The sequence below is a fragment of the Balearica regulorum genome, chromosome 7 (assembly GCF_011004875.1).
Source record: "Balearica regulorum gibbericeps isolate bBalReg1 chromosome 7, bBalReg1.pri, whole genome shotgun sequence".
In the NCBI taxonomy this organism is placed as follows: domain Eukaryota; kingdom Metazoa; phylum Chordata; class Aves; order Gruiformes; family Gruidae; genus Balearica; species Balearica regulorum.
The window spans coordinates 4,239,210-4,259,272 of record NC_046190.1 but is presented as its reverse complement, the minus strand read 5'-3'; the positions used below and the strand labels follow the sequence as shown (position 1 = coordinate 4,259,272).

The window sequence follows — 20,063 nt, the reverse complement described above, 5'->3', positions numbered from 1 at the left end:
AAGGAAGAGGCCACAAGAAACAGCTCTTGGGGTGGCACCGACAGGAAGAAAAACTCCTCGGCATGGCCTTAGGAGAAGGCAAGAGAGCAAGGAAGTGTCTTTGGTTCCAGTTGTTTCTCAGACAATTTTATTTATTGCATTTCCCCCCCACTTAGCAGCAATGAGCATATAGGTAATCCAAGATACAGGACATGTCTGAAAAGTGTAACTCCGAAACGTGCCATGGGCTGAAACGAAATACACTTTGCAGCCCAGGGGTAGGGATGGCCGGCGTGGGGACGGCGCCGTGTCACGGGGCTGATGCCCACCCTGGGAGGGAAGCGGGGTCAGGCAGGGGGGGCACCTGCTGAGCGGCCGGGCTCTGCTGCACCCCGGCTGCTTCAACGGGACACATCTGCTGCGTAAGGACTGCGTGTTCCTCTCGTTTTCTTCTGCATAACGCCAGTAAAGTATTATTAAAACTATTGCAACCCTTGTGTTGTGAGCGAGGCCGTCTGTCTGCAGCATGGGTAGCAGAAGGGTATTTTAGGGTTCCCAGCTGTAACCCTGCAGGGTATTGGACTGCAAAGCGGAAGAGAAATAATCAGGCTCGGGTGAATAACAGGGGGGCAGCAGATAACAATGAAGCCCAGGTCCAGCCCAGTGGTCCCGTGGGGCGGTTGGGCAACACGCGAGGGTGAACTTGTAGCTCCGCTGGAGCGAAGGTGGCTGGAGGCAGATGTGGATGGCTGGCCAGTCTGTGCATTGTCCTCACACCTTATTGGCATGAATGGGTAAAAATACCCGTTTTTCCCAGTTTGCTTTACTGCAGTGTATATGTACCTATACACCCATCCCTTCTGCAGCACACCTTTAGTGCATACAGGGCATTTCCTTGATCAATGGCATTTAGCAGCTGAGTTACAGGTGGATTTCTGTATAGTCAGCACAGATATCAATCACAAAATCCTTTTAATAGATCAAAGAGTGCTGTGTAATTGAAACTTTCTTGTAGAAGTGTTCATTTCAAGCAGTTCTTAAAATTTTATGCTAATGTATAAGCTAGGAAAGAAAGATTTTTCGGGGTGTAAAATGGAAAGAAATTTTGTTCATTACTTTTTTTAGATCTCCACTCAAATTAAGGATTATTGCCAAAAAATGAGTATGTTACACCCCCAAAAGTATTTCTGTATTCATAAAAGCCTCTTGGTTAAATCAGGGGGTGAGCAATAATCACCACCTAAGGGATGAATACATACTGGATTTTTACTTTCTGTATATTTGAAGGTTTTTTCTCCATTGTATATTATAACTTGCTTTACCTTCAGCAATGTAAATTCTTCTTCAGTTGAGGAAAACCTAAAAAAACATCATAATTACTGTTCTTATTGCACCCTAGCCCTGTAACAAGATAGAACTTGGATAATTAAGTAAAGACCCATGGAATAACCTTCCACCTTTTAAATATGGTATTTATGACAACCAGCACCAACATAGAGTCCGTTTCATGAAGCCATCGTCCTTGTGCCGCCTGCTTTGGAGGTGACACAAGGAAAACTGAGTATCAACGTCTTTTATTTTTCCTAGTTGCATTCTGTAACTTTGCAGCAAGTAAAATCTCAAGCAGCGTGGGGTCCCGAAAGAGGCCGTGCCTTTGCGAGGAGCTCGTGTACTCGGACGTGAAGAGCGCGGCTGAAAAAATGAACAGAAAGGAAATAGCCCTGGGGAACTTCAGTGCTGGAACTGAGGAAATAATTTGGAACTTGTACAGACAAGTGCTCACCAAATTCTGCACATCATAAATAATAATAATAATAATCTCTCTGTCTCTCGTGCATCCGTTGGGAAATGCATCTTCCCTGCTGAGAAAATGGCCCGTGCTAAATAAAGGTTTGGCCTTTACAGGGAGGGAGAGAGATGGGAGGTGGACATCAGGGCGCTCATCTCTTTCCCAGAGGAAAGCCATTAGGCGTATAAAATATACATATGTTTTCTCTTCACCAGCTGTTGGGTTTCTCAGCCCAAGAGCCGTAACAGGACCACAAGGCTTGGAAAATTGCTGCCTCCCACATCTGCCCCCTCCCCACCAGCAGTGCTGCTGAATCAGTAAAATAGGATTGTGCATCTGCGCCTCGTTAGGCCAGTACCTCTAATTAAATCATTGGCAAAAAATGGCTTCAAGCCGCTCTGCTTTGGGGTGGTGATTCGCAGTGGAGGGTGAGTCTGACCCTTTTCATGGCAGCGTCTGAAACCACCACCGTTAGATTTACAAGATGATGGTGGTCCTGCAAAATTAAACCCTGACAGAGCCTCCCCATTCACTGAAGCTACGCATGGACTTTTCATGGCTCTAGGTCGGAAGCGAGCTCTTCTTTTCTTTCCCTATTTCTAGAGAAAAGCCATGGGACAATACTTATTTGCACAGTTTCGTAGGATCCTAGGCTTGCAGTGGAGTGTCCTCCCAGCGATCCCTGTCTGATAGTGCTGTTGCCTGAATGAAGAAGTGCCATGTAAAATCCAGTGCGTTAATTTGGATTAGTTAGTTAACGATGTAGATTGTCTTCCGTACAAGGGTTTGCAAAGTTTTGCCCAGCCTGGTTGCACAAGGACATGGGACCTACTGTAGCACCCAGGAAAGACCTGGGTATGGGGGAGCTAGGGAGAGGAGGGGGAAAAGGGGAAAAAAAAAAAAACAGAAAAGGGAGGAATGTGAGAGCCAGGCTGACCCAAGGGTGCTCCATCTGGGGCCACCTCGGCACTGCCCTGGGCTCTGGGGCCACAGCAGCAGCCGGACGGCCAGGGACGTGGGACCTGGCTGGGCGCCCGACCTTGCTGAGCCGTGCCCGTCTGTCTCCTTCGCAGGCCTTGCGATGAGAACCACCCCCACGTGAAGCCGGACGCCTATGTGAACAACCTCGCTGAGGCAGTTGACATTATCCTCCAGCAGCTGTAAAACCGACGGCGCCGTGGGCGACTGGAAGGAAGGAGGAGGAGGACTCGCGTGCAGCCCCTCCACGAGGCTGCGGCGTCCTCTCCCACCTCCGTCTGCTTTAACTCTTGGCTCACACCAGGGACCCAGCCCGGAGGTGCCCAGGTGGGAAATGGGGGACTCGGCACCCCTTCACGGACAAGCTTTGCTGTTTAACTCACCCTTTCTCTGCCTTTTGGGGTGCCTGAGATGGGATGGGGGTTGTCCTTGAGGGGTGATGGAAACCACCGAGCCCCGGGCTGGGGTGCGCTGGCCCAGCCCCGCTCTGCGGGGTCCTGTGCGTGCCTCTTTCTTGCTACGGGCGGCACGAAATCCCTGGGGAGGGGCACAGCCCCTGAGCCCTTGGCAAGCCGGCAACCACATTTCTGCCACGTTTAGCCTGGCTGGCACCGCTCCAGGTTAGGGCTTGGGAATCCGGTAATGCTGTGACACATTACGGAATAACCACACCGACCTGTTGGGAATAAACCTCATCCTGCAGACCTGGGCCGTTTGTCGTCGTGTTCAGTCACATCAGCGCTGGCAGGGATGCTTAGAGGATCCGAAATGCTTTTCCCTGGCTGGAATAAGCTGGCGAGGGCCATGGGACCGATGGGCTTTTCCTTCTCTCCGTGGGGGGTCTTGCAGGCAGACGTGGCTGTTGGGGGGGACACGGGTTTCCTACCCCTCCCCATTAAAATCCTGGCCCTGCAGCCGGGCGTTCACCCGTGCCCGGGCGCTGTCAGCACTGAGCCCCGCACAGCTCCGGTGCGGAGCATCACGGGACACGGCAGGCACGCCTGGCCCTGCCACGAGCTCCTGCTCACCCACCGTCTTTCCTTCCCGCTAATCCTTGCTAGACTGTCCTCCAGTTCTCCTGGATACCAAAGCCCCACACACACACATACAACAGAATGAGCGTTGCCAAAAGGAGCTGCTCCCTGCCCCGGGCATTGCCCGACTCCCGCAGATCCCCGGGGTTTTTGGTTTCTTGCGCGCGGCAGTTTTACAGCGCTGTTTCTTGCGCTGCGGCACGCACCCTAACGCTGGCTGCGCGTGGCAGGGACGGGGGCTCAAACCAGGGAGCGGAACCAGAGATCGGGGGTTGCTCCAGCACATCCTCGGCCCCAGGGAAGCAGGGGGTGCCCACCTGCGCCCACCTCCACCCACCTGCCGGCTTTGCCGGAGTCACCCGCTCAGAGGCAAAAGTCCCCTTTTAACCAGCGTGTCAGCAGTTCCACACCCCCTCGGGTTTTTTTGACTTTGTACTTTAGACTGGAGTGGAACGAGACCGTCTGGGCTTTAACCTGCTTCAGACCTGCCGTGGGACCACAGAAAGGTATGCAATTATGTATGTGCTACATATATTTATACATATATACACTCAGGCAGCGTGCTCTGGCTGCTGTCTGCATTCAGCTACTGCTCTCCACGTTTGCAAGTGGGAGGTAAACAATAATTCCAGCTACGTTTCCAGTAGTCCCACCAGCTGAAGACGACCTCGATCCCTGAAGGACACCGAAGTGATGCTCCGTGTTCCTGGAGCAGCCTGTGAGTGTTGGAAACCCTTGTTTGTCAGAGCTACCAGCTGGCTGCTGAGCTGCACGGCACCCCTTGGGGAAAGTGGGCTAGGAGTTAAATTATAATAAAATAAACCACATCTGGGAAAATGACCTTAGTGCAATTTTTTTGGTCTGTTTTTGTATCTTTTCATCCTCTGGGTAGCGGTTCAGCCAAAGTGTACAGCACCGTGTGCATCCGTGCAGACGCGAAGGATGCCGCAAACCCTGGTCGAACGTTAGGGCTGTGACAGATCGCTGAGAATTTTTTTATCCTACAATTCTTCCTTTTTGTTCTATTATACTAAGCCTATCACTTCAATCTGATTAAGTTCAGGCAGATAAACATCCTGCCATCTGTCATGAAACTTTTTAAACTGTTTGCTCACTTGAGGAAACACAGCCGTTTTCCTCTCTGCTTTACAAAGGCTGCAGGGAGATATTACCCCGTTTCCCCAAGAATTTATTTAACACCCCACACGCCTTTGCCCTGCCGCGGGCTCTGGCCTTGCTCGCGTTTCGATTTTATTTTAAGGGGTGGGACATTATCTCTGTCCTTAAACACAAAGCGTAAGGTGCTACTTGGTGGTGAAACGTTGATTTGCGTTTTGCTGTTACCTCTTCGGCTGCGTTACAGCTAAATAACAGCCAGCGTCAGGCTGGGGGCCACGGGAGGTGTCCCCCCCCCACCGCGGGGGGACGCATCGCGTCCGCCTGCACGTGAACATCACAGAATGCCCATTATTTTTTTTTTCTGGTACAACCCAAGGCTTGGACACTTTATTTCTAACACAGACACCCCGATGGAGGGTCCCAACCAGGGGCTTTCCCAACTCACACCCATTTTTGGGTTTCCCCCCACCCTCACCCCGACCCCACCGCAGCGCCCGGCCACGGGGAGAGCACAGAGAGGCGAGACGCCGGCTGGGAGTTATTGAACCAGGAAGCTTTATTTACACAGTAAAAGTAACAAGCAATTTCCTGAGACTGAGCTGCTCTAGTGCAATCAAGTCATGGAGGGGGTACGGGTGGGCAGCCTCCTCGCCCGCCCGGGGAGAGGGCAGCCGCACCGGCGGGGGCACCTCGGGCAGCCCCTCCCCGGGGACACGTACGTCCCGCTGCGCTTGTGCAATTGCCAGCGAGACTTGGCTACTACAGGTCATAGCTTCAGAAGGCTTTTTTTTTTTGTTTTTTTGGCCATCCTCTTCTTTTGATTTCTTGAACATCAAACCCATAAACGCTGTAAAGCACTGCTACAATCCTATAACGTCCTATGTAAGTCTGTTAGCCCATTCAGCCAGGAGCTTTTAAACAATGCACTTGAAACACAACTTTATTGGCCAAATAGGCTATGCTATAACGTGGAAAAATTACAATCTATTTTACAACTACTTCCTTTTGCCTTTTTTTTTTTTTTTTAAATGTAATCTTTCATAGAACAGGCTCGAAGAGCTGCATCTGCGAACGCGCAGCAAACTCCCCGTGCTCGTGCTAAGACTTTTCCTATTAAAATCCTTTTTTTTGCAGGACTGGCACCGATGAACCCTTCTTGCCGCTGACGCAGCTTGCTGTCATCCTGAAACGGCTGCTGGCCAGACTGGGTCACGCTCTGGACAAGCCACCGTGTTTCTTCACAATCATGAACCTGTTTTAGCTACCTAGCAAGGAATAACATCCCTTGTCTGCATATTACTTTAATATCACATTCTGGCAGCTGGCAGAAATTTGCTGGGGGGGGGAGGTGGGTTTACCAAAGCATCTGTGTACTAATAGGTGAAGTCCTTTACGAACCCAGAGCAGGACCCCCGGGGGGGGACGCCCTGCTCCCCCGCTGCGGTCGCTGCGGGCGTAGGGTACGGATCTCCTGATGCTGGGGAGCAACGTCACTTCTGACTTTACAATCAACAGGATGTCCCCTGAATCTGAGGCACATACTATATTATATTTAATATTTTTAATTACTTTATTTATATATATATTTATATATATATAAATCCACAAATGTTTTACCTCTACAGAGAGAGAGAGAGAGAGAAAAAAAATATTTAAAAAGTAAGGCTTTCTTAAACTGAGAATAAGTACATGAAATCATACAAACCCAACAACCAAATACCCAACAGAACACCACCGTGGCCTCAAAACCGTCGCTAACTGTATTCTGCGCCTACGCTAACGTGCCCAGTGTAAGGCCACGACTCATCGGAGAAGTGTCTTTAGTAAGGCAAACGGGTTGTGCTGTATGTAAACTGAACGCTACGGTTATGTCGAGCACAGCTGGGTAGTGGTCCATTGCTCACCTTCCTACCGGGGGGGTTAGCGTGGCACCGGGAGCAGCCCTTGGAAAGAAAACAGAAGCCCTTAGGAATTGCAGCCCCGGTGATGCACACGCCAGAGCCCACCCGGAGCTCTGCGGCAGCAGCCAGACATGGATTTGGGTGAATTTGCTCTTTTTCAGTCAGTCAGGAGCCGGCAGCTGAGGAGGTGCCTGTGGCCAGCGGGAGCTGTGCACCCCGAGACCGGGGACGCATTGCGCGGGGTGGGGGGGGAGTTATCGAGCATCAGGAAGGCTCAAAGCCGAGAGCCGTGCTGCGGTTGTGCCACTGCGGGGGCACGGACCCGAGGGGCGGCCGCAGCCTGGGGAAACGCCGGCGTGGCTGGACCCTGCCAAAATGTCTGAGGCAGGCAGCGCCTGCCACTACAGGAGGGCTAAAAATGAACCCAGGATGTGTTTTCTTTTAAACGATGCGTCAAAGCGACACTTTAAAAGAGCTGGAGGGTTCCCCAAAATGAAAAGACATCCCTGTCATCCCTTCCCCAAATATTTGGGGCTGGCCCTGCCTGCCAGCACCCGACCTGGACGGAGCGGACGTGGCCGCTGCCGCGAGCAAAACCTCTGCGGTGCCAGGACAGGGATAAAGCTATATAACAGCTGATGGGTTCCACTGTGATGGGAGATGCCACACGCATCCCGACCCACCGCAGAAAAAAAGTGCACTAACATAACCAGAAATGATGAATAAACCCTGTACCAGCGGCTCTCAGCCCTTGCTGAGTTACGGACTCCTAAAGCTTTGCCAACAGGAATGCCAAACCCCATTAAAAAAGTGTCATGTATCAATGACTTTTTTTTTTTCCTTTCTCGCTTTTGCAGAGCTCGGGAATTAAACCCTGAGCTCGAGGGAACCCACAGAAGATGCTGGAAGCCACTCGTACAGCTTTCGTAGAGATTTAAACAAACAAACAAAGCAAAAAAAAAAAGGGAGAAAAAAAAAATATGTGTCCTTCTAAACCTGTTAGCAAGTGGACAGCTTATTTTTACCAAAGAGAATTCATATCGAACAAACGCAATGGTTACCACTTTATCTGTGCTTAAAAAAGGCACAGGTGGAGGAAAAGCTTTCAGTGCTGCTACCTGGATTTTCAGCCTTTTCGCCAGCTGATTTTTGTCAAGTAACCCCGCGGTGTGCCTTGGACGTGCAGCCCCTTCACAGTAAGACAGAGCAAAAAAAAAAAAGAGGGTGGCAGCCGTGCCTCGGGTAGCGAAGAGGGCACAGCCGTGGGCAGATGGGTACGTGGCCCAGCCCCGCTCAAAACTGGGAGTTGGGAACCCGAGCGAGGGCAGCGCCAAGACTATGTGGGGCTTTTTCCCGATGGTTTGAGGGCACTGGGAATTAAAAAAAAATAGGGAAGAAAGGCATTTGCGGATGCTGCCCTGCGTTGGAGCTGTGCGGGCTGGGGGGTCCCTTTAGTTCCTCATCGGGAAAAGGAAAAATTAAAAAAAAAAAAAAAAAAGTAAAAATCCAGCTCTTACCATTATTAAATTTAAGCAAAACGCTTCACTTGTGATTTCCTTCTCACGGCACTGCCAGGGAGATGGGGAGCGAGGGGGGGTGCTGGGGCCACGCAGGATGCGGCAGAAGAGCCGCAACCGCCCCCGCAGCCACCAGCCAGCACTCAGTTTGCAAATCTCAATATTCTGGTTTCCCCCTACTTTTTCCAGTCCCATGGGTGGTGGTTTCTTCTTCTGCATCCCCGAACAAACAAGCGCAGGTGGGACCCAGGGGAGCGTGGCTGGCCCCATCAGCTCCAACCCTGTGTTGGCAAAAGCCATTTACTCACTAAATGCAAGTTTTTGGTCATCCCTGCGCCTGGTTTCCCCAGCCGGACAGGCAGTTTCCTCCGACTAGCTGATATCTGGCTACAGTAGTTACAAAGGATTTCAAGATTTACACACGCACGCACACAAATTACTCTAAATACCTGATGAAATTTTGGCAAAGCTGCTTCGTCCCCTCCAGCTGGCAGGAGGGGAGCAGAGGCAGGACCCCGCAAACCCCGCGCTGGCAGCAGGGAGCCCTCCACGGCTCTGCTGGCAGCCCCCGACCCCGGGGCGAGAGGACCCACTCCCTCCTCAGTTGTTTTCTATCTGCTCGATATCTATCTCGCCGTCCAGCTGGAAGAGGCTCTCGGCGCCCAGCCCGCCGCTCCGCCACGCCACCCCCTCCTCCTCCTTCCCGCCGCCCTCCTCCTCCTCCTCGCAGGAGAGGTCGTCCTTGCTGGCCCGGCGCTCATCGGCCCGCGAGCGCGGCGGCTCCGGTACCGGGGTGCAGGCGGGGGTCCTGCCCGGCATCACCTCTGGGGAGCGGGGGGCCGTGGTCCACGGCTGGGGGCCGGGGAGCCGCTGGGAGCCGTCCTCGGCCGCGGCGCTAAGGCAGGTAAGGCTGTTGAAAGTCTGGCGGTTCTGCAAAGGAGAGGGGAAAGAGGCAGCTGAGACAGGCGTGGGCACAGGGACCGGAGGGAATCCCGAAGCTGTGATGGGCTAGAAGCTACACCAGATGAGCCGAGAGTCCCCCCGACCCCCAAACCTGCGAGCCCCCCCATCCCAACAGAAAGCACGTGGAGCAGCTGAAACACCCAGCTCGTGGCCGCCTGGTCCCCGGGAGCCGGGCGGCCGCTGCGAACCCCGACCTCTCCACGGCAGCTCCTGCGCCTCTCCCGTCCCCGCAACAGGCGACGGCATCAGAAACACCCCCACCCCGGCCCGGATCAGCCCCATCACCACCTCCACCCCGCGCACCTCCCGGTCGCACGTGTCAGGCAGTACAGAGCTGTTCTGCCAAAACCAAATGAATGTTTCCAACAACTCCATTTATTAACCTAGCTAAGAGAAACTTCAGCCCCTTCTTTAAGCAGCCGGAGCTCGTGTGCTGCTAAACCCTCCGCTGTGCTGGCTCGTGGCTCTCCTCCCTTGTTAAAGACCATGCGAGGTCAGTTCTCTGTCCCTTGTCTCTCTAATGCAGAGGCTCCATGACTGGTTGCCTTGCCCAGAAACTTGATTTAGTTTGTGTACCGTCACATCTTCAAAACAGTTTCAACCTCCAGCAACGACGAGGAGCTCACGGGCATTCAAAACCCTTCGGAGCGGAGCAGAGCAGACGCCACCTCTCAGAGATGCCATCTGACCACAAATGTGCTTACCTGACAGGGCATGCCTTATACCCTGGTTGTTTTTTTAAAAGAGCAAACTAAATCCTAATTAGTGAATGTCAATGGAAATAATGCGGCCATCCCGCTGGATGAGAGCGTGTGCTCTGAGCAGAAGACCGTCGAGCAGCTCGGGAGCTCGTGCGAGCCTCTCGCAAGAGCCAGCGTGCAAAGCGAGCGTGCGATGGCGCACTCACTTCACAGACGCCTGGCCCAGCCACGTGCCACCCGATGGGCCTGAATAAATCAATACCAATAAATAAACCCAATAAATACCCGGGGGCAAGGCAGCCCCCTCGCTAGCTGAAGATGCTCACCTGATCTATGCCCCCACACCCTCAGAAACCACACCGCGAAACAGGTATGAACGAGCACACGCGCCTCAGCGCTCCCCTCCTCCTCCTCACGTTCGCCTCTCCTGACGTGGGATTTACGTGCGGAATGAAACCTGAAGCGTATTTGCAATGAAGCGGCGCTCCGGGTTAGGCGATTCCTCGCTTTTAAAGATCCCTGTCTTGGGGGGGCTTTTTTAGCATCAGCTGAAACCCCCGTGATGAGAAGACCGCGGCATGGGTACACGGCTCTTATTTTGTCTATAGGCTGCAGGAGATGGGCACATAAAGAAAAACTAAAGGAGAAAAGCTACATCCCATGATATGTTATAGGTTGCTCATGTCTCGGTGGAAATACGGACCAGAGGCTTCACCGGCGCCTGGCAGCAGTCAGTATTCTCTTGACCAAGCTGCCTGGTGGGGTTAAATCTGCAAAGACAGACGCTGGCAGCTCTCTGAGAGTCCGGAGCAGCAAGAAGTTGGTAAGGCCCGATGAGGTGACCCCCGAGGAACAGTTTAGGAAAAAGTGAGGTTTAGGCTGGAGACAGCAAGCGGAGGGGGGGGTGTAGGAGGCCATATTGTGTTTCCAACAGTAAAGATCCTGGAGCACTGCTCAAGATTTCTGAACGCTGTAAAACCTCATCACCAGGACCCGCTAACATAGGTTAGACAAATGTCATCGAACTGAGATGGATGTCGGGCTGCCTGGGGATAGCAGGAGGGTGGAGGAGAGCTCTTTGGGTCTCTGGCACTCGTTTATCCGGGGGAAGGCAAACCCCGCTGCCGTTTCCATCACACCCTCCCCAAGAGCTGGAGGAACCAGGAGAGCGTTGGTACCCAACAGAGCGTCGGTCTGGGGCTGCTGCCTGCGTCTGCCGCGGCACAGTTCAGCGCCAAACACGCAGCCTGAAGACACAACCTTGCTCCAAACGTCCCCACTGACATTCCCAGGGAATTTATCCACATTTGCTTGAGGTTTTTTTTCTTTCAAATCCAGGTAAGCTGGGAGTAACTCTGCCAAAATAACTCACCCCAGGTTGTAAATGAAGCAAAATCACCCCTTTACGTAGCGCCTGAGGGATGCAGGTCAGAGTCCCACCTACTCCACACTCCAATAATTTCTTAAGAAATCAAAGGTACCCACTGACCACGTGTTGCTGAGAGGCTTTGTGCTAAATGACACACCACGGTGAAACGAGCCGTTGCAGGAGATGACGCAGAGGCTGCTGTATCTGAAAGGAGAAGTTCCTGCTGCTTGGGGAGGAAGTTGGCCACTGCCCAAGCTGGGGGAGCTACATTTCACATGGCCTTCAGTCTCTGAAACCTTCCGAAAACCCACAAGCCCCAAGTTGGTGTGAAAACGCAGGTATTTGTCCTTTAATAATACAACTGCACCCAGTCCCCACATCATCCTTCTCGTATTTTTTAAATACAAGCCGCGCCTCTCCACGCGGTCTGTCCTCTAGGTGCTGAATGCGAAACAGCTTCAAGCGGAGATCTGCACATTGTGGTTAATGGACAACTTGTAATTACCACCGCACTTGGAGGAAGCCTGAGGACGTAGGAGAAATATTTTCTAAGTATTTAAAAAAAAAAAATTGCAAGCATATTTCCAGCAGTGATTTAGGCACTTGAAAGCCTAAGTCTCCTGAAAGTCAACAGCCCTCTCAGAAATGCAAATCCCTTCCACAAACAAAACTCTGGCACCTCAGAGAACGTTAGTTTTTCTCCTGCTAATCGAGCTCATCTCCTGGCTCCGGCGCTTCCCTGGGCTTGGTACCCAGGTGCAGGCATGCTGGGCTGCTGCGGGTGGGCTGGAGCATCCTGCAAGGGTGGGAGATGCTCTACAGCGCTTCCGAGAAGGACATGGGGGATGCCTGTAATGATGAATGAAGGAGGATGCAACCTGGAGAGCAACTAAACAGGTACACGGAACACTCTTCCCATCCAAACGAAAAGCGTTTCCAAGCTTGGACATGTCTCGGAGAACAGCCATGAAGGTACTTGACTTTCAGGGAAATTTTGCATTTTATTGGACTTTGGCAAGATAATCAAGCCAACAGCCTCCTTTTGCCTGCTCAAATCCACACGTGCCACAACCCAACATTTTCCATGAACGCTCTTGAGTTGTTCCAGGTAGTATTTTTACCTTCCCTGTAAGAGGATAGAAAAACCCCTTCCACCGGTCCCGTTGCTTCCAGCGCTGCGGCGGCTGCTCGGGAGGAAGGCCACGTGCCGGTGCCGGGCAGAGGCACTCCCCTCTGATGCAGCTTTGCCAGCGCTCAGCTCGGAAAAGCAAGTTTTCACAGGCACCGGCTGCCGAGAAATCCCACGCCTCACCTTCCCGGAGGGGTGGACGGCTGCTCCACAGCCAGGGTTGGCATTGCAAAGGGGCGGGGATGAATGTTTTGGGGACGGGTCCCCCCAAGATGGTGATAAGCGAGCCAGCATCGCCTGCGCTGGCCGTGGAGCAGTGGTGGATCAGCCACCACAGTCAATGCAGCGTCTGTTCTCGACCCATGGGGAGTTTTCTACTCATTTTTTATTTATTGGGTGAATTTAGCGCGTGCTGAAGTGCTGAGCTGGCAAAACCGGGCAGTCAAGTCCTCTATTGATATCGGCCAAAGAGCAGTTTTGGTGGCACAATGCGGCGCTTGTTCCCCACGGCCAGGCAGCCCTGGGCCCCCTCCGAGCCTCTCCACACCCTCGTCCTTCAGCGCCAGACTGAAAGGGGTATCGGGCATCTCAAATGCTGCTGGTCTCAAGGAAACCCTAGGAATCCAGACTTCCTCCCGGATCTGACACAGGTGGCTTTGGGGAGATGCTTGTGGCCATCTTGACTTCACCCAGCGAGCATCTGTAATGTGCCTTCCACCTGAAACACCTTTTACTCACAACCACAATAACCTGTTGCTCACCATTTGAGGCGCCCATTTATCTTCCCCCACCTCTCCCCAAAGCTCCAGCAATCCAGCTGCTGGGCAATCCCTTAGGGAGAGGAAGAAAACGAGACGTTACTAAAGCAAGCACCTGAAAAATCATTTAAAAATACAAATAAGAGACCCTTGGCCACTCGGAAGGAGCCACGGGGCTGTCAGCCGACCTCCAGAGCAAAGCCCTTGCGTGGTGGTGACCAAGCTCAGGCTCCGTCTCCTTCCCGCAGGGCTCTCGTGATGCTCCACGCCGCGCGGGGACCGAGGCCAAGAGCTGGGAAGGCTGCGGGAGCTGACTCACGCCTCACATCCATCCTTTTCTGCAGTTCTTCCTCCCCTTGAGCGTGTGTCCTCGCAGGGGACGGGGGCTGGAGGCTGGCAGCCCCGACAGCAAGCAAGCCAGAGAAATCCCGCAGCACCGTTTCTTCGTATAACTCTTCCCCTCGTAAAACACCCAGCTGTGAGTTTTTCCCTGAAACACGTCTCTGCAAACACGGTGGATCTGCTAGAATAAATATTAGCAGGACCGCGATCCCCGCGGTGATCACGGCTTTTGCGCAAACACTTTTTTTTTTTTCCCCCCCCACCCTGCCAGGTGATTGCCGCAATTTTCCCGGGGAAGGTGTAACGCTACAAGCTGTCAGCACCCCCAGCCCTACCTACCAAGCTGTCAGCACCTCCCGTTAGCACACTGGGCTACAGTTGCTTCATAAAGCTGAAAATAACCCGGTGCCAGAAGGAAAGGGGGAAGCGGGCAGCGAGCAGCGCTGCTCCTGCAGCAAAGTCACCTCCGCTGGGGGCTTCTCCGCCCCGCTCGGGTGTAAATCACTCTCTGAGGCAAACAGCTCCTGTAAAATACCTTCACCTTGGGTTGTTACCCGATGCTTTGGTCATCTGCATCACGGCAAAGTCCTGCCTGGCATTTGTGTCATGCAAAGCGCTCATCCGTGCCGCCAAGGAGGACGGACGGGTGCTTGAGAGTGGAAAAGGGGGTTCCTTTGGATTTACAGCTCTGCAGAACGTCATTGTAACGGCTGCTGTTACCCAGGCACACACACACACATCCACTGCTCTCCCCCACAATATCCTCCAACTCCATCCCTAGACTGGTGCTCCCAAGGTCGTTTTCCCAAGTGAGCGGGAAGGGAAGGGAGACGGGGAGGGAGGAGGAAGGAGCTCTGCTTTGGGGAGTGCTCAGTCCTGAGGCTGGAATAACCAAATCTCCTCTTTAGCACCACGGGGCACATCTCAGGAGCTTTGCCAATGGCCCCAGGCTGCAGCTCAGGTGAATGTTACCGGCTCGGCGGATGCCCCAGACAGATCTCACCAGCACCTCGCTTGCGGCTGTTTGATCTCCCCAAAAAGTGGGAGACGCAGCCATCTCGCCCTGAGCAGCGCTGGGGACCGTGCCGCATGCGGCTCTCGGCAGCACCGGCTTCCAAAATCAACATTGCTGTAGAGGGAGGGCCGCGGGTCTTACACCGACCCCGTCCTCCCGCAGAAAGAGCCTCTGAGCGGTGAATGAAGTGTCGGGAAAGAAATGACTGAAATACCTGCGGCAGGCAAACACAGGAGGCAGTTACGGGGTCTGCGAAACGCAAACGGAGCTCGTGTGCCTGGTGCAGAGCTGGACCTGGGTTATACACACTGGTGCCACGTCAGGGAGCTCGAACTCATCCACTACTTTATTTTTTTTTATTATTTTATCTACGGAGGCATTGAGTAATCTGCAGGCACCCCTGCACCCTTGTCAGATCGACGTGTCGCAGAGCGGGTCAGGAGCAGCATCCCTTCTACGGAGGGGACGGCTCTCTGCGCCGCTCCCGGTGGGTACCACGATGCTGCCCTTGTTTCCAGGGTCTGCCTTCCCAGCTCTGCCCCTTCTCAGCCGCTAATGAAGAGGAATATTTACAGAGCCCAAATCCTAACTTTGCAATACTAGGCACCAGTGCTTAGATGGTGCTTTGAAACTCTGCAGCTTTAGCAGATAATTTTGCTTTTATTCTGTTTGGTGTGAAAAACAGCTTTCATGAGCAGACTCAGAAATATCTATTATCCTACCAAGTCACTTCACACCACAGTATTAAACAAACAAAACGAAAAAAAAGGCAAGAAGGAGGCTTTAAGTCATTAATATTAGTGCTGCGTTCGGATCCTGTGGAGTTAATTTAGTTCTACTCGCAGTTTTGCTCATGTTTGGAGCTCTCTAGCTGCTCCAGTGACAGTGAGGCTCTTTAGTGGATTCCCCAAATGCAAAAGAAAAATCTGTTATATGAGCCACCGATGGGAACCCCCCTGGTGTTACAAGAGCCCCAGGGAGATGCTGGAGAGACGAAGCACGGAGAGAAATACAGCAGGGCCGGCTATGCACGGAACCACGGAGCAGTGAAGCTCTCCAGGGCTCGACCGTCCCACCCGTTGCCCAGCGTCCCGCACACGGGGACTCGGTCCCAGCGCAGCCTCCTGGCCCGTTCCCATTCATAACGAGAATTGGAGGAAATCCTCATTTCCTGCCAAGAACAAATATTTTCCCTAACAGACACTGAACCCTTGGCTAGGAGCTGGAGAAACCCGTTTGCTCAGACAGGTCATTAGGCAACCTCACAAGCGATTACTGCGTATTTATTTATTTCCAGGTCGCCCATCCCTCCTGTACCCAGCCTTTCGCAGCCTCCTCGTCTTCTCCTCTGCATCCCGAGAGGCCGCGGCAGAGCATCCCTGGAGCACCGCAGGGTGCTCGTGCCGACACGCTCGGCGCTGCTGAGAGCTGAGCGGAGACGGTGGCGTCGGGGCCGGGCTGCTCTCCCGATGATGCTATTGCAACGCCACGCACTGAAGTGGATCCAGCATGAGCAATGGTGAGCCTCGTCCAGAGCTGGCAAAACTGCAGGGTTTGGAGGGGCTCGTCTTTGGGGAAATTGAGAGATGCTGGTATTTCGACTCATCCCATGTTAGGATGAAACATCACTAAGATGGAATTTTCTATTTTTTTTTAAACATGATTTTTTGAGAATCTCAGCCCTATTCCATTTTCTTACTATTTATTTGCATCATTTTTTGCGCAGAAGTAATATTTCTATTATGTTATTGTCACTTCATGCCCTAAATTATAAGGCAAGACCTTACAGAAATTAAAACCAAACTTCAAAAAAAAATCTCTTATTCAATATCCTAAATAAAATGCTCCCTGTGAAACTCTCTCACCTCCCTGAATCAGCCCGTGTCAGTGGAAACCCGCTCCAGCTGAACACTTCCTCCCGATTTCTCCGGGTTTAATTCACGCAGCGGCACCAGCGGGTGCCCAGCATTACATCCCACACCAATCTTGTCACCAGCACGGGGACAGTGTCACCTCATTGACACCACCTCCCTGGCAGCGACATGAAGCTTTTATTTGCACCGGTACTTTGATTAAAATATGCCTGCCATTAAAATGCCCCCACCGTCGCACCCAGCACCGTGGCCTCCTGCAAATTAAATGCAGGCTCGAAGTACGCATCACTTTTCTGACACAGTCTCCATCTCGGGCTGACCCTGAGCATCTTTCTCTTGAAAAGAAAACTGAACTGCCCTCCTGGTTTATTTAGTGCTGCTTTCTGAAAAGCTTTGGGAGAGTTTTGCAAGGCAAGAGACTCGCAAGTAACTTCCGACCATCGCTACTAAAATCCTACTTTTTAATAAAAGTATTTTCTACAAAAACACTGTCTGCCTGGGAGGCCACAGCCACGTTGCCTCGTGCCCAGAGGAGCCGTTCCCACTGCTGCGCTGGGCTAAGCCACAGATCCAGAATCTGCACCCTGCTCCCTCCTTCCAATGCCTCCAAAATCCTCTGGCAGAAGATCTGATCGATGAAGCACCTTCGAGGGAGAAAAACCCGACCACCATCTGCAAAACCTGCTGCCGCTGCATCCACCTGAACCGTGAGAGGGAGCAGCAAGCCTGGAAATCTCCTGGAGTGCTGGGGTTTGGGTGGCTTTTTTAAAAACAGCACCAACAACTGCTTTTGGCCACTGCTTTCGAGCATATTCATTCATTCAAGGATGAATCTCTGCGCTTTATGAAAGCTGTTCTTTGGGTCCACACAGCGTATGAGCCCAGGGACCGAAGGGTTAAACAGCACGCGGTGAATCAGATGTGCATCTTCGGGATACAATTGGATTTTGTCTGTGTTTGGGACAGACACTGCCAAGCTTTGTTTGTTTTCCCAGCCCTGTCCTCCCATGTGAGCGTGCACAAGGACGCAACGCCCGACCCCGCATCCCTGGACCCTGCAGCGGGATGGAGCCGGGAGCAGGGGCTGGCAGGGCATGGTCCCCGGGTACCACCGAGCCCTTCGGCACTCGGAGCCCCCCCTCGCGCGGGCAATGGATGCTGCCGGAGGAGCCCGTCCACACACACAAGTCCCGGCCCATGCTGGAAAAGTGATTTCATGGCAGAAACGCGTACATCCCTGGGCACGGCCTGGTTCTGCTTCCACGGCTGAATTTATTTTCAGCCCATTGTGTTTGGTGAGTCACAAATTTGTAACTGGGGCAGATGGGACCATTTCGACTGTAAAATCAAAACAATGGATGTCACTGCATTACATGTTATTGCTATTAAAAGCTCTGTCGGGTAACTAAAATAGAGCCTGCTACGATAAATCACCTCCTACAAGCGTCCTCTGACTATACCAAAGTACCTTGCCTGAAATGGTCACTCCAGAGCTGCACCAACAAATCAGCCTTTTAGAGGGACATGGATCTTTTTTGCGTGCTGCTTCTGGCAGCGATATGACCTGGTACCTAAGAACAAGGTTTTATTGCTGTGGGAAGCACCCAAATTACATCAACACCCGAGCAGGCACGGCCTCAGGAGCTTACGGACCCGGGTAGGTGAAAAAATACATTGTCTTCATTTTTCCAGTTGGGAAACTGAGGCTGGAAAACTCTGCTTGAAGGACATTTGCAGAGGAGGCACAAACGGAGTTGACGCATGTGAGGTCCAGTCCGGTGTCATAACTTCAAATGAATCCATTCCTCTTAACATATTGCCCTCTATACATTAAAAGTAATTGCACTTGGATAAAACTCTTAGACTAGGCCAATCTATGATGCCCAACAAAAACTTTCATTTTTAGCGCAGCAGAGGGAAAATTTGATGCAAAACATCTCTGAAAGCAACAGAAATATTTCAGGGCTGAAGTTCCTTACCACATATGAACATCCTCCCTGGCACTGCAGGCAGGAGGACGTCAGCAATGTGGGCTTGCACCAGCGGGCAACCCCAATGAGTGCCACGGTCACTACCCTGCCTTGGGGACACCAGCCGAGAGGAGGTTTGCTATACTTCAACGCGTACGGAGACTTGTTCGTCAAAGGAACAGGGAAGGAAAAAACCCATTAACTATTCATGCCAGGAGTAAACATCATTATGAACCTAATTTCCAACTTTGACTTGAATTTTATTCAACTACTTCTGTTTTTAAATAAAAAAAAAAAATACCAGGGCGATGAATAACAATGGTGGCATGTGTAACATTCTGACCAAAGTTAAATCCAGCCAGCCTCCAAGGTCCTCTGCACCCTGCGAACACAGTCATCTTCTTTTGATCCTGAACTGAAGGCTTTTTCCCACCAAGCCACAAACTGACTTTTGCAGGCTCTCATTCGTGTTTATTTAAAAAACACTGGAGCTTGGAAGCTGGAATCTGTCTCAGAAGTTACATCAGTAGCAAACTATTTCCTGGGACACGTCTGGAATTTAAAACCTCCAGTTTTTCGCCTGTCACTACCTTTTGGCAGTATTTGCCACTGGCTCGAGCGGGTGCTGATGCTGACTGAGATCGGTGCCACCCCTCCTGCCCCCACCAGCAAACCTGAAAGTTGCCAAAATTTAAACAGAAAATCTCACATGGAAATTTAGAGAATTTTACCCTTAGAGGAAAGAGCTGGGTGATCAGAGAGGCTAAGTCACTTCTCCCATCCTGCAGTTTAAAACTTCTCCCCACTCAGCGTCAAGACCAGCCTGAAAGACTTCCAATCTGGTGGGCTGTTCCCTCCAGCTTTAGGAGTGCACAAGCTCCTTCGTGCATGGATCCTCACGGAAACTGCCATTATTCCTTAGTTTGGAGGGGCAAAGAAGGCAGGGGACAGCCTGGCTCCCAAGCATCAAAAGCATTACACACTCCGCTCCTCTGGATCTCCAGCCCAGGCTGAAGCTGATTTTAACCCTGAAAAACTCAAGAACCACCCATTGTGATTCCTGGTGCAGACGACTCCATGCTGCGAAGGCACGTGCTCCTCAGAGGACATGAAGTCACCCAATGAATGGCGCTGTCTGTCTACGGCAGCCAGCACCCAACATGAATGGTCCCGTTGTACCCAGCTCCAACATCTCAGCACCCTCCCCATAACAGGCATCTTTCAGGCACAAAGTCTTCTCTATAACTCTACCTTACCAAGCATACCCAGTCCTTCATCCTCTGGTGTCCACCGCTGCCAGTACCCTCTCATCCATCCTTCACAGCCCACCTGCAGGGCAGATAGCTATTTATGGTGAATTCACAACCATGGGAAGCTCTCCATAACCCTGGGGAGATGCAAGGGCATATTGTATTTTAATTGCCTTATTTGTTCCATAGCAACTACTCTCTGCCCCATATACTATACGCCATACTATACAATAAGGAGCTTCATGGAGGAGAAGTACTTTGCCAGCTGTCTGGGACTCCTCAGTGTTCATGGGTACAACCCTTGCAGGAAAGTAAACAACGCTAGAGAAAACTCAGGAGAAGACATCAGTAGTATAGTATCTGTTACGAGAGATG

The 20,063-nt window shown here is 52.0% G+C and overlaps 2 protein-coding genes across 7 annotated transcripts in view; one reads left to right on the top strand and one right to left on the bottom strand.

The window, feature by feature from the left end:
- The window catches only part of LHPP (phospholysine phosphohistidine inorganic pyrophosphate phosphatase), a 92,147-nt gene extending 85,612 nt beyond the window's left edge, over nt 1-6,535 (top strand). For all 3 annotated transcript variants that reach the window (XR_012836280.1, XM_075757683.1, XM_075757682.1), the window contains one exon: nt 2,842-6,535. Coding sequence is in view for 2 of the 3 variants with exons in the window: in XM_075757682.1 (XP_075613797.1) it covers nt 2,842-2,932 (91 nt within the window). In the remaining variant the exon portion in view is untranslated. The remainder of the gene's footprint in view (nt 1-2,841) is intronic.
- The window catches only part of FAM53B (family with sequence similarity 53 member B), a 527,638-nt gene that overhangs the window by 468,984 nt on the left and 38,591 nt on the right, over nt 1-20,063 (bottom strand). For all 4 annotated transcript variants that reach the window (XM_075757678.1, XM_075757679.1, XM_075757681.1 and 1 more), the window contains one exon: nt 7,599-9,247. In XM_075757678.1, coding sequence (XP_075613793.1) covers nt 8,918-9,247 — 330 coding nt within the window. In that variant the 3' untranslated portion in view covers nt 7,599-8,917. The remainder of the gene's footprint in view (nt 1-7,598; nt 9,248-20,063) is intronic.